Below are 12343 nucleotides of genomic sequence, written 5' to 3'. Positions count from 1 at the left end.
TAAGTTAGAAAATTGCAAACTGGCCAATTTAAATTTTTTTAAATGTTTGTATTTTCATATTCTACCGCAAAAGGCAGCACTTGACGGTCTATGCCTGCGTCTTATTAACACACCCCTTTTGTAAAACATAACCTTACGAAACGTCAAACTTGACAAGACCAATTTTTATATAAGTACATAGCATGAACACTAGTATCTAAGTGTAAATAATAATATGATATTAATATTTTTCAATAAAAATTATCGGTTCGAATTAGCATCCGTTCGTTTTAACATAGTTTGATGGATTCATCTGTCAACAACATAATTTCGAAATGGCACCTCTTACGGATTTACTCTCATGTAGCATAATTGAGAAAGATTCCAACGGTGATATATTATGGACCTGGTCTTATCCAATCGTTTCAGAATCTCAAAAAGCAGTTGTTGCAAGAAAATGTAACTTAGAAGTAGAACACAACTCCCCTCAAGTATTTGTATTCTCAAGACACAAATACGATTGGTTCTATATACACTGTAGTGAAGTATTTGATTCTGATAAATTACCAAAAGTAAGTTAAATGCTTTTTTTACGGTAACATTATAATAATTATATACGAATATAATAAAAATACTTCGAAGTTATCTTTGGAACAGGTAAAGCAATTTGCATTGGTTTTATTTGCTAAAGACTTTAATCCAAGGAAATATGAGGTTCTTTCAAGAGTTCTCAGCAAAATGTATTGCAAGACTGGCAACCCAACAGAAATACTACAGTTATATCTCTCTGTATTTACAAAAGGATCATGTTCTACTCAAGAAAATGGAACATTTGTTTCTGATAACTTTAATAGCCATTGCTTTACAAACAACACAAATGTCAGAGAAATGATTAAAACATTTGAATTGGAAACAATCTTGATATACACTGCTCTTCTTTTGAAAAAACGGATTGTGGTCTATCATCATAGCTTGGAACAACTTTTAAAATGGATTAGAATATTTCCTGCATTAATGAAGCATCGTAAAGTCACTGATAATTTGTTTCCTTGGGTTGATCTAATCGATGATGAACTGGCAGAACTAAAAGTATGTTGAACAAACTATATTTCATTATTTAAAATTATCTTATAACTCTAATAATTAAATATTTTTCAGGGTCTTTCACACTACATTGCTGGCTGTAGAAACAGTTCCATTTCATCAAGAACAGATTTATTTGATCTACTTGTAAATATTCCAGCTAGAGAAATTACAGTTGCATCACATGCAAAAGGTAAAGAAAGATATTTAAAATATCATTACTTTAATAAATATTATATTAATCCTATCAATTTTTCTAGAAAGCCTAACAATGACAAAAACACATAAAGAAATAGCTCTATTCATGATCCAACTAAGCGAAAACCAATCCTACATAGAAAGCCAAATAATATCCGAGATAAATGACAAAACTCAAGACCTGTTGAATCAGTTGAAATCATTGGCGGTAGTTCAAGGACCTGACGGAAGAAAAATGGTATCAGCGCAAACGCTGAAAGAAAAGAATTTACCATCAGCAGTAGAAAATTTTCTAATCAACTTGGCTGTAGCTGAAAATTTGTTTTTATTGTAATTTTATATATTTTTGTAAATACGTAACTGTAATATAATCCAATAAATAATTTCCACCACTTAATTTATCTCGATTACGATTTAAAAAATTATTTAAAAGATTCTAATTCTAATGGAATGGTCATTCAATTCAGGGACAACATTAAAAGTAGATCTTCACGACATCTAGTGCCAAATCTACTTACTATTTACGAATAATCGGAATTAATGAAAAAACAGCAACAAAAAGTTCATAATTTTCATAAGAAAAAACGATAAACTAACTGGAATGCTTTTTGTAATAATTTAATTATAGATATTGTTTATTTTTAAAGTGTTGAAAAATTTAGTTGAATTGTTTTGACTCGCATATTACAGGAAGCCATTTTTCCGTAGTTTCCGCCTTTCATCCGGTACACGCGGTCGGGGTACGCCGTGACAAACGTCGCATAATTAAAAGAAAATATATCCTAAGTTTTCTACAGAAATTTTTCGAATCCTATGATAGCGTGTATGGTTTGAAATCGACTATATTCTGTGAAAAAATGGCAAGATATGGACAAAGGCCTGAGAATGCTCTGAAAAGAGCAAATGGTTCGTATAACTATTTCGTAACAAGAATGACTATGGCCGATACCTATTTAATCTGGAGCTGCAAAAATTCTTTCGTTCCGTTCATCCAAAAATTTTGCGATCTATATCATTTTACTTAACCGTATTTTCACAATATTGGTTAATCGCCATAAGTGGCGTTTCCTACTTGTCATATAACATTCAATATGGCTAAAGTCACGTCTCATTTGACTTTTTTAAAATATTAATTTTGCCCAACCATATGCACTTAGAACGGAATAGTTGCGAAAGGTTAGAGTCCTAAATAGAAACTATACTATGATTCCGAATGAAATATAGTATTCTATTCTTTTATATATGTTTGTTGTAATAAAAAAATTTAGTTTATGTTAAATAAAGTTGTCTAATATATGTTTTTTTATGTGAACATAAAAAGCTTTATATGGTAAATGTTCTTTAAATATATCTTTTCGTGATAGTGACACTGACCTAACTTTGACATTATTGTATCTCTTTATTTGTTCTGTTACATAAACACTAGATGTAAATTATTCTTAGACAGATATTCTTTAATATGATTATAATGAAAATGTCAGTGAATTATTATAAAGCAGTATGATTAATTATTTTTGAAAAAATTTAAAAACATATGTTTCCTTTCTTTTTTATGACAGAATTCATTGAAGTAGGCAAACCAGCCCGAGCATTAGATACTTTGCAAGAAGTCTTCCGCAATAAAAAATGGACATACAATTGGTCAGAATCGGTATTGGAACCGATAATGTTCAAATACTTGGACTTATGTGTGGAACTGAAGAAATCGCACATAGCAAAGGAGGGCCTATTTCAATATCGAAATATGTTCCAATCGGTAAATGTTGGAAGTTTAGAAAATGTCATACGTGGATATTTACGTATGGCAGAAGAAAAAACGAATCAAGCGCGGAAACAGAGTCAACAGGCTGTTATAGATATAGATGATCTTGATAACTTAGCAACGCCTGAAAGCATACTATTGTCGGCGGTCAGTGGCGAAGATGCGCAAGACAGAAGCGATCGCACTATTCTGACGCCATGGGTAAAATTTCTATGGGAATCTTATTGCCAGTGCTTAGAATTATTAAGAACCAATGCTCATGTTGAAACGTTATATCATGATATCGCACGTATGGCCTTCCAGTTTTGTCTTGAATATAATCGTAAGACTGAATTTCGTAAATTGTGCGAAAAACTACGAAAACACTTAGAGGAGATTTGTAAACTACCGGCGCTAGTTTCAAACGTTTCCATGAACAGGGCGGAGACGCAACAGCTGAATTTGGAAACGCGACTGAATCAACTTGATTCTGCAATACAAATGGAGCTGTGGCAAGAAGCATTCAAATCCTCCGAAGATGTACATGGTATGATGAATTTATCTAAAAAACTTCCAGTACCAAAAACCATGGCCAACTATTACCAGAAATTAGCCATGGTTTTCTGGAAGGCAGGTAACTATTTATTCCATGCTGCCGCATTGTTTAAATTGCTACAACTCTCCCGCGAAATGAAAAAGAATATGTCTTTAGAGGAACAACAGAGAATGGCCAATCGTGTGTTGTTGGCCACCCTATCTATCCCACTGCCATCAGCGCACCCTGAATTTGATCGTTTTATAGAAACAGACAAGAGTCCATTAGAAAAAGCTCAGAAACTTGCTACACTTCTAGGACTCACTCAGCCACCAACGAGAGTTTCCTTGCTTAAAGACATCGTTCGTTTGAACATCGTTAATTTAGCATCACCACAATTGCAAGAATTGTATTCATGGCTCGAGGTCGAGTTTCATCCTCTGGAGCTATGTAGCCGAGTAGATTCTGTCATTCAAACGCTACAAGCAGACGAAAATAGTCCATTGATTCAGTATGTCCCAGCTTTACAAGATGTAACACTTGTACGTCTGGTTCATCAAATATCCCAGGTTTATCAAACGATACAATTCGCTAGGCTTTTAGAACTCGCCAAATTTACGACAGACTTTCACCTAGAACGTTTACTGGTGGACTGTGTAAGATACAACGACATGCAGATAAGGATTAGTCACGGAAAGAAGTGTGTGCACTTTGGAGTTGATTTATCGGAAGCTCAGAGAGAAGATCATCCCGATGGTCCCGTGTTACAAGCAATGCCGTCTGAACAGATTCGCTGTCAACTTGTAAATATGGCCACCGTGCTGCATCGAGCAATCAATATTATTAATCCGAATAAGAAGAAGATGGAGCGAGAGAAATTGCGCTCCGCTATGGTAAGCCATTATCATGAAACCAAAATGAAAGAACATCAGAGAATCCTAGGAAGACACAAGATCATAGAAGAAAGGAAAGAATATATTGAACATATTAATACAGTCCGCGAGGAAGAGGAAATGCGAAGACAGGAAGAGCTGCAGAGGCAGCAAATGTTAGCAGAGCAGAAGAGACTCGAACAAGAGAGAGAAGAACGTGAGAGGAAGCGACAACAGAGTGAGATCCAACAGATCAAGGATAGACATCTGAAGGAGAAGATGCAACAGATATCTCAAACTAGTCATGGTCAAAAGGTACTGAAGAAATTGGATGAGGATGAAATCAAGAAGCTAGATGCAGAACAAATTGCAGCTCGAGAAGCAGAGGAATTACAGAAAGAACGTAGGGAGATGCAGCAGAAATTGAAGTCACAGGAGAAGAAAATAGATTACCTGGAACGTGCTAAACGTTTAGAAGAAATACCACTACTAGAGAAAGCAGTTGAAGAAAAAATGGAATTAGCTAAGCAACGCTGGGAACAACAGGAAGCTGAACGAATTGCTGCAGCCATTGAGGAGAGACAGCAGGCTGTTGCTACTCGTGAACGTATGGCAAGGATGAAGGAAGATCATGATATTTTCTTAGCGAAAATTTTGGCAGAGCGTAAGAGTATTTATTTAGAGAAATTGAAAGAATTTGAGAGAGTATTGAATGAGGAAAGAGTTAGTAGATTGCTGAAACGTAAGATGGAGCGTAAGGCTGAAAGAAAAGCGAAATGGGAGAAGGAACGAGCTGAAGCTATTGAGAGAAGACGTCTGGAGGAATTGCGTATTAAACAGGAGGAAGAGAAGCGACGTTTGGAGGAGGAAAGAGCTAAGAGAGAGGAGGAAGAGAGATTGAGACGCGCAGAGGAAGAAGCGAGGGAAGCTGAACGTCTAGCTAAGATTGAAAAACAGGCAGAGATTACTAGGGCTAGAGAAGCTGAAATAGAACGAAAGTTAGAAGAGGAGAGACAAAGGGACAAGGAAATAACCAGATGGAGAGGAAGTGGAGAACGTCATCGTGTATCAGAAAGGCCAGGTGCATTTCTCTACACTTTATTGTTCAAACATGCTTTAAGGATTACATGATTATATGATATTATCTACATTTTATTTGATTACAGTCGAAATGTCATGGCGTCGTCCTGTTGATGCAAAAGATGACGGTGTGAAGGAAGAATCCACTCGCTGGAAAAGACGGGACGCGAGAGAGGGACAAGATAATAAATGGCGAAGGGATGACGATAAACCGAAGAAAGATACCATCGAGAGATGGAGAAAAGACGATTACGATAAGGATGATACAAGGGATCGGATAGATAAAGATCGTGGAATGGATGGACGTCCAGTAAGTATAAAATAATTGTATAAAAGCTTTATCGAATCATAAATAAATCATACTTTCAACTTACTTAACAATATTTTACAGATGCGTGACATTCCACGTGATCCGTTATCTGATGGACCTCGTAATCGTGGCAGAATGCCTGATCGTCGTGGAGGTGGAGGTGGCGGCGGCGGCGGTGGCGGTGGCGGTGGTGGAACACGTAATCAAAATTGGCGCGACAAAAGCGATACAATACAAAATTCGCCTCGAGACTTTCCGAGACGTGATGAAAAGTGACTATATTTTCATTAATTCAAAAATTAATTTTACAAATTTTATATTTGAAATTGGTATGCTATTAAATATTTTTAAATTAATAGGCGAGATGATACTAAAGATGATAGACTTCCACCAAAACACGATGAGAGAAGACGACCGCCTGAAGACGATGGATGGTCACAGGTGAGCCGACGTTAGTAGATGGCAGAGGTTAAAAGTCTCAAAACATTAACGAAATTCTCTTGTATCCTAACTGTTACATCAATTTTTTTTATAAAACCGGTATACATGGCGTGATACCTTTTCCTTGGAAAAAGACGAAAGAAATAACAAATCGTGTGATTTTAATCCTTTGCGAGGTATTTGCGCGTACAGTTGAGAAAATATACACGTTGAACGTTTGCGTTAATCATTGTTGAGGATTGTATTATTTTCATCAATATTTAGTTCATCATCAGTATCACTATTACTAGAAATATTGAAACGACGAAAATAATGTTCGTCATCACTACTATCACTATCGAAAATGTTCTTTCTGAAACTTTTAGGTATCGTGTATAAGGTATTATAATTAATATATAAAAAGCTTTCTGATTCATCTGGTAATGCCATTGAAAGATTGAAATGCGTTCTGACTCGACTATCATTCTGCATCGCGAGTTTACGTTAAACGGAAGACAAGATTTCTAAAGATTTATAATTTTCTTTCATCAAAAACATAATACATAAATATGTATAAGATTATCGCTCAGAAAAATAGACGTCCACTTCAAAATAACTGTCCGGAACTGTAAACAGATTTGGGCGGCTATTTGCTGACACTCATCCGCAAAGGGTTAAAAGATCTACGTAAAGTAATCTTCGGCGCTCATCCGAAGCAATGATATTTAGCATTATACAATGCAACAAACTTGAGACAAAACATGAGGTCAGACCTCTCTATTGTGGTATAAATGAAGATCTACGCATCTTATCTGTATTGTCTTTTTAATTGTTTTATTACATTTATGATATAGTTAATAATTAAGATACTACGTAATAAATAAATCACTACAGAGTATCAAACTCCGTTTCTATTTACAACCTATGAAACTTAATGAACAGAATATTCATGAAATCTTGAGTTAAGTTGACTTTTTTTGTCGCTGCCGACAAACGTACAGATAGAAAACATGAACACACTATTTATTATCTATTTTCTGTTTCATTTACCTAAACGGCAAGAAATATATATACTATAAATATACTTATAATTCTAATTGTTAATCATACTGTACGCAAGAAAAGGGCTAGAAGTTTCTAAAAAAGAGGGAAGATTAATTTAAGCATTAATAAATGCGCGTATAAAACTAGATATTTCAAACGCAAGGAAGATTAGAAAAAACAGTGAAGATATTTAGAGAAGACGTCGACCGACGTGATTCAATGATGATAGCCGAAATATACTGTTATTATAATAAAACAAATTGCGATGCACTGTCGCATAGGTATACGTATATATTTATATCTGATATTTCTCGAAATTGTTACACGAAAATATAGATATAGTTCATCATGTATAGTATACACTTCGTCACATGCGTACTCAACTGTTCAAAATGTTTCGAATCACGCAATATTACGGTGCAAGCTCATAACTCCGTGTAGAAACGATCAATTACATGGCCTGGTTTCCACTCCCGATAATTTCAGCGGTCTGAAAAGCTCGCGGTCATATTTTTTTAAATAAAAGCGTTCAGCCGGAAACTACATTCTGATCAGATCGTTACAAAAATCGTATTTCCACCTTTGTACTCAGTCTAGTGAAATTTTAGTTTGGATTTCGCGTGATGAAATTCGCGTTTCATTTATTCTTAAATTTTTCAACAACTTCATGATCCGAATATCGGACAATAATTGTATTATATAAATCGAAGGTTTTTTTTAAGATTCTTCAAATTTCACACTGAAGCTTTAACACGATTTAAGTGGTAATGCCGTTAACATGCTTGCTCTTCCTTTTTTTTAACATTAGGATGCTAAGTATGCTAACAAACATCTAGGAACTTGTCTTTTCTCGAATAGCAGAAATATCGTAGCCAGCTCTCTGCTTAATCGACTCCTGTTGCCTCGACACACGCTAACAAATATGAGCAGCACTCTGTGTAATTTTTGTAATGGATCTCTTCTGTCTTTGAGTCCTCGTCTCAAGAGCCTTGGGATTCAATACAGCATTATTGCCGCGGCGGTCTTTTCCTCCAGTGCGGGAATTGTCTCCAGGCGTTCGATTTTGTCTCGTCCTGAGCCCCAGCCTACCAATGCTATGCTGATTAAATGCACCACACCAGCACAAACAACCAGCCTGAAAGAAGAGCAATGGAATGAGAAAATTCAGAGGTTAAATTTCAAATACACCTCTAGAAATCTAAATAATTTTCTGTATTTCATTTTTTCTGCGCTTTGACTGTTGTAACTTAACAGTGATTAGAAGAAGGAAAGTTACATTAGATATAACTATATATCTAAAAATCAGTTAAATTCTCAAGGACACTTTCCTTAACGCATTAATACATGCAGAAATAAGAAGTAGATCGTAGATCTTTATGCAAATTTATATTTTTTATGAATACAATTTAAAAAATGCCACTCAGATAAAGTATTCTGTATATATTATTGATTATACATTATGTAAATTTTTGCACATTTAAATTTTTCATAAATGCATAAACATTTGTAGTTTGACAATAATCATATCTCTTTTCTTAATCCTTAGAATGATAAAAGTAAAATAATTTGAACGTTTAAAAGATAAAATACTTCACACTACAAATTATAAATTAACTTGAATAGTATTCTACAAAGCTGCAAGTTTCACGCTTCGCATTCACTGCTCGTTATTTGAAAAGGCTGGACTTTTACTGGAAATCGTAGAACATTCACAATATCGAATGACGCGCATAAAACTTGCAAACAACTATGAAAATGCGAGATCATCGATGAGGCTTGACGGAGGATTTCTATTGTGAATGCAACCATGCTATCGAGCAGAAGAATGAAAAGTCTCTTACCAAAATGAATAACCAAGTTCGGCAGAACCTTCGCTGGTCCACATATTATCAATGTCCTCCTTTGGAAGCACGTTGAAGTATAGCTTCGTGTAATACTGCGCCAACCAAGTGCTCGTACTCGCCATGCACATTAGTACTGAAACAAATATCAATTAGCTTAATATCTCAAATTTTACGTATTATAATATAATTGATCTAATGAATTTTAACCAATTTTCAAATTGCAATTGCGTTAATATCTTGAATTTTTTATAATATTGTGATATACTGATACGATAACTTTTATTTAATTTTTGAAAAAGATTGCTTCTTTCCTATTTGAACTTTAAAGTAATTTATTTGTATTAAGTATTTGAAATTAGATACTTTCATCGACGTACGTGTTAAGATATTTATAAAATATACTCCAGGATCAGAAAGGATCTTAGATCTAGGAGAAGTGGCTGTGTTTAAAACGGCGAGTAAAGCAGCCAGGCCAGCGGTGACAAGTGCAGCCGAGGTTGTTGTTAGAGTGCTGATCCACAGTCCCCAGGACATCACTGTCGGATCTTGCTTGATCATTTGAGGTACTGAAACGAAACAAACGATTATTTTTATGCGATAACTTTAATAATAGCGTTTCAACGTTCTTAGTGGCAGCAGTAAAAAATCAACGATGCGGGCTTCGTTATCTCGCATTTATATTTCAGTCATTTGCATTTAAATACTGCGATATTTTCTATATTATCAAATTATAATTAAAAATAACAAAATAACACGCAAAAAGTCTGTAAACTAAAAAAAGAGTGTTTAATCTCCCTAGAAAAAGAGAAATAATTAAATTGCAAATAGTTAATAAAATTGAGCCGATCAAATTAGAGCAAAGTATGTTAAAAACCAAACTAATCTACAAATAAATTATTATAATTGCTATAATAAACTCTTATCATTAATCAACGTTTCATTAGCATATTATCAATGTACGGGGTCCATTATTATCGATGAAAAGGTCTCCATGCATTTCAGAGTTCAATTTTTCTCAGCAAACCGAATCCCACTTTGGATTGACGTGCAAACTGAAGGTATCGTGGTACGTAATGAATAATTAAACGTGCAGTAAATACTCTTGCTTTGGCTAATTCAAGTTATATTGCATCGCAAATAACGGACTATTTAATTAGCCGCGGGCGGGGTTCTCAGTGAATCGCCAAGTTAACAACTTGCATCCACGAAAGGACATCCGAGGAATTTCTCAAGAGCTGCACCCTTCCTTGTGTTCGACGTTTACTCCAAGCACTCAATTCCAGCACATAAAATGACTATATTTTACCTTAATAAAGAATAAATTCTTCAATTACAGTAGTTCGCCTTAATAATTTTGTTCGGCCACAAGAAAAAGAATTTTGTAGGTATGTAGGTGAAAAGAATCATTCAAATAAATATCTTCTCTCTAAAATAATCTAATCTAATAATAATAAGTGAAATATTGAAGTAATTTTTGATAACATTTGGTTGCTTGGGGGCTAAATCTGTAATTATTAAAATACTCTTTGTTCAACCATACCATTAATCCATTAAATATAATGAATTCAATTTGGAATCATGAAAAGAAATTTGTACTATTCATAATGGAGGATTCCTTTTAATTCAAGAGATATATTGAATATTATATTATTAATATATTTCATATTTCAAAAATATATTTTTTATACCTATAAAAAATCAACATCCATAGAAGATCAACTAAAATATTATTTCAAGGGAAGAAATTGAAAGTTGATAGATCTGAGTACCAATCTTGTAAAACACACCCAAAAAGAGAAGTGTACAGAGATTATTATGACCAGACGAAGGGAAGGAAATATATAATCTAGGACTTTCAGTGTCTTTAAAATCAGATCCAAAATTATCAAACATAAGGAATAAGAAAAGAAGAAATGTACCGTACATTTCATTTAATCTTAAAATACCAATCTTAGAACAGCTCTAAAAAAGGAATTTATAAAGATAATTATAACTAGATGAAATGTGATCCAGGACTTTCCTTGGCCGTGAAAGTTTTCCAGGAAAAAGGGTTTTAATATTCCCCGTGGTCAGCATCCGGAGAACAGTCGATGATACGACGTAGCCGGAGCACGTGAAAGTCGACCACGAGGCTCGGTCGTGGATTTTTGCACACTCAGAAACCAGTTTCTGCTCCTATTGTTACAACCGTCGCGGCTACTCTCGCGCACGGAATCTTTCCCTCGGGCCGCATTTCTTTATTCAACCGCTTCTTTTGCGCGTGGGTGTCGTAAAACTTTTTGCCGCTGATGAAATCTCCATCGGGAACGAATTAAAACCGTGTCAGACAGTTCGAGACTCTTACGGCTGTCTATTCTACTGTTAAGTAATTTAAATAACCGCTGACACCAAATCATTAATCATGCAGCGACAAGAAAGAATTTTTTCTCCTTGCGTTCTTCTTTTCCATTTTGAAGAATTTTTATTTGATAAATGGATAAAATGTGTTCTTCATTTTATCTTCCTATGTCATCCGACAAATTTTTAAAAAATTAGAGAATCGACATAGAGTAAAAGATCATTTAATACTACACTGAAACTAATAACTAATATATATAATAACTGAAACTAATGGAACTAATACGTTATCAATATAACGTAGACGTTAATAAATTATTGATATAAAATAGAAATTAATAGATAGATTATTTAACATTAGAATTACCAATCTATCTCGTATACTGAAATATATATTAAAATGAAAGTTATTAATATGTTTTAAGAAGCACTCTACGCTTCCAAATATTCTAGTATTAAAAGAAAAATTGTTACCGATTTAAAATTCCTCCGTTTTAAGGAATCTTTACATCAAATTCTTCATTCTATTTCCAAGTGCAAGATTCCAGCAATTAACATCTCGTGAATTCCTCCACCAATAAAGAACTTACGGTTCACAAGAAGGTTAGAATTCAGATGAAAAATTTATTACGGTTGACAAAAAGAAAGAAGTATATAAATACCATTCAAAAAATAATAAATGCCATTGGCCTTTGTCATTAAGCGCACGTTCGACGAATGATCAAAGAGAATATGCTAGTCGCGTGCATGAGCGCGATTAATTCTTTTCTTGATTATCAATGAACTATATAGTCGAAGAGGAACGGAGAGGGAATTAATAAATGATTACGCCAATTTCATTGCGTCACGCATACCAATGGCTACCCCGTTGCAGGTACAATAAAACGAAGAGGCTGTTAT

At 34.4% G+C, this 12343-nt stretch overlaps 3 protein-coding genes across 4 annotated transcripts; 2 read left to right on the top strand and 1 right to left on the bottom strand.

Annotated features, from left to right (window-relative positions):
• Positions 1-18: 18 nt before the first annotated feature.
• Positions 19-1657, top strand: LOC132916886 (DENN domain-containing protein 10-like). Of its 2 annotated transcripts, none has more exons than XM_060977313.1 (4): positions 19-551; positions 622-1068; positions 1138-1255; positions 1323-1657. In XM_060977313.1, exons 1-4 carry the CDS (start codon positions 315-317, stop codon positions 1592-1594), a joined length of 1074 nt encoding a protein of 357 aa, XP_060833296.1. In that variant the 5' UTR covers positions 19-314; the 3' UTR covers positions 1595-1657. The 2 variants fall into 2 exon arrangements, with proteins under 2 accessions (XP_060833296.1, XP_060833298.1); XM_060977315.1 differs by having other exon boundaries at positions 23-551; positions 637-1068.
• Positions 1658-1956: 299 nt separating this feature from the next.
• Positions 1957-7121, top strand: LOC132916870 (eukaryotic translation initiation factor 3 subunit A). Its single transcript, XM_060977272.1, has 5 exons — positions 1957-2166; positions 2820-5489; positions 5575-5798; positions 5880-6070; positions 6158-7121. The coding sequence occupies exons 1-5, from the start codon at positions 2118-2120 to the stop codon at positions 6252-6254; spliced, it is 3231 nt and encodes a 1076-aa protein (XP_060833255.1). The 5' UTR covers positions 1957-2117; the 3' UTR covers positions 6255-7121.
• Positions 7122-8258: 1137 nt separating this feature from the next.
• On the bottom strand, positions 8259-10103 carry LOC132904682 (uncharacterized). Its single transcript, XM_060955372.1, has 4 exons — positions 10067-10103; positions 9484-9672; positions 9104-9239; positions 8259-8397 (listed from the first exon to the last, which is right to left on the bottom strand). Exons 1-4 carry the CDS (start codon positions 10101-10103, stop codon positions 8259-8261), a joined length of 501 nt encoding a protein of 166 aa, XP_060811355.1.
• Between the last annotated feature and the right edge of the window lie 2240 nt (positions 10104-12343).

This window comes from Bombus pascuorum, chromosome 2 (assembly GCF_905332965.1).
Source record: "Bombus pascuorum chromosome 2, iyBomPasc1.1, whole genome shotgun sequence".
Lineage (NCBI taxonomy): Eukaryota > Metazoa > Arthropoda > Insecta > Hymenoptera > Apidae > Bombus > Bombus pascuorum.
Note: the sequence above shows the minus strand (reverse complement) of the source record. Positions and strands in the feature narration are given on the sequence as shown.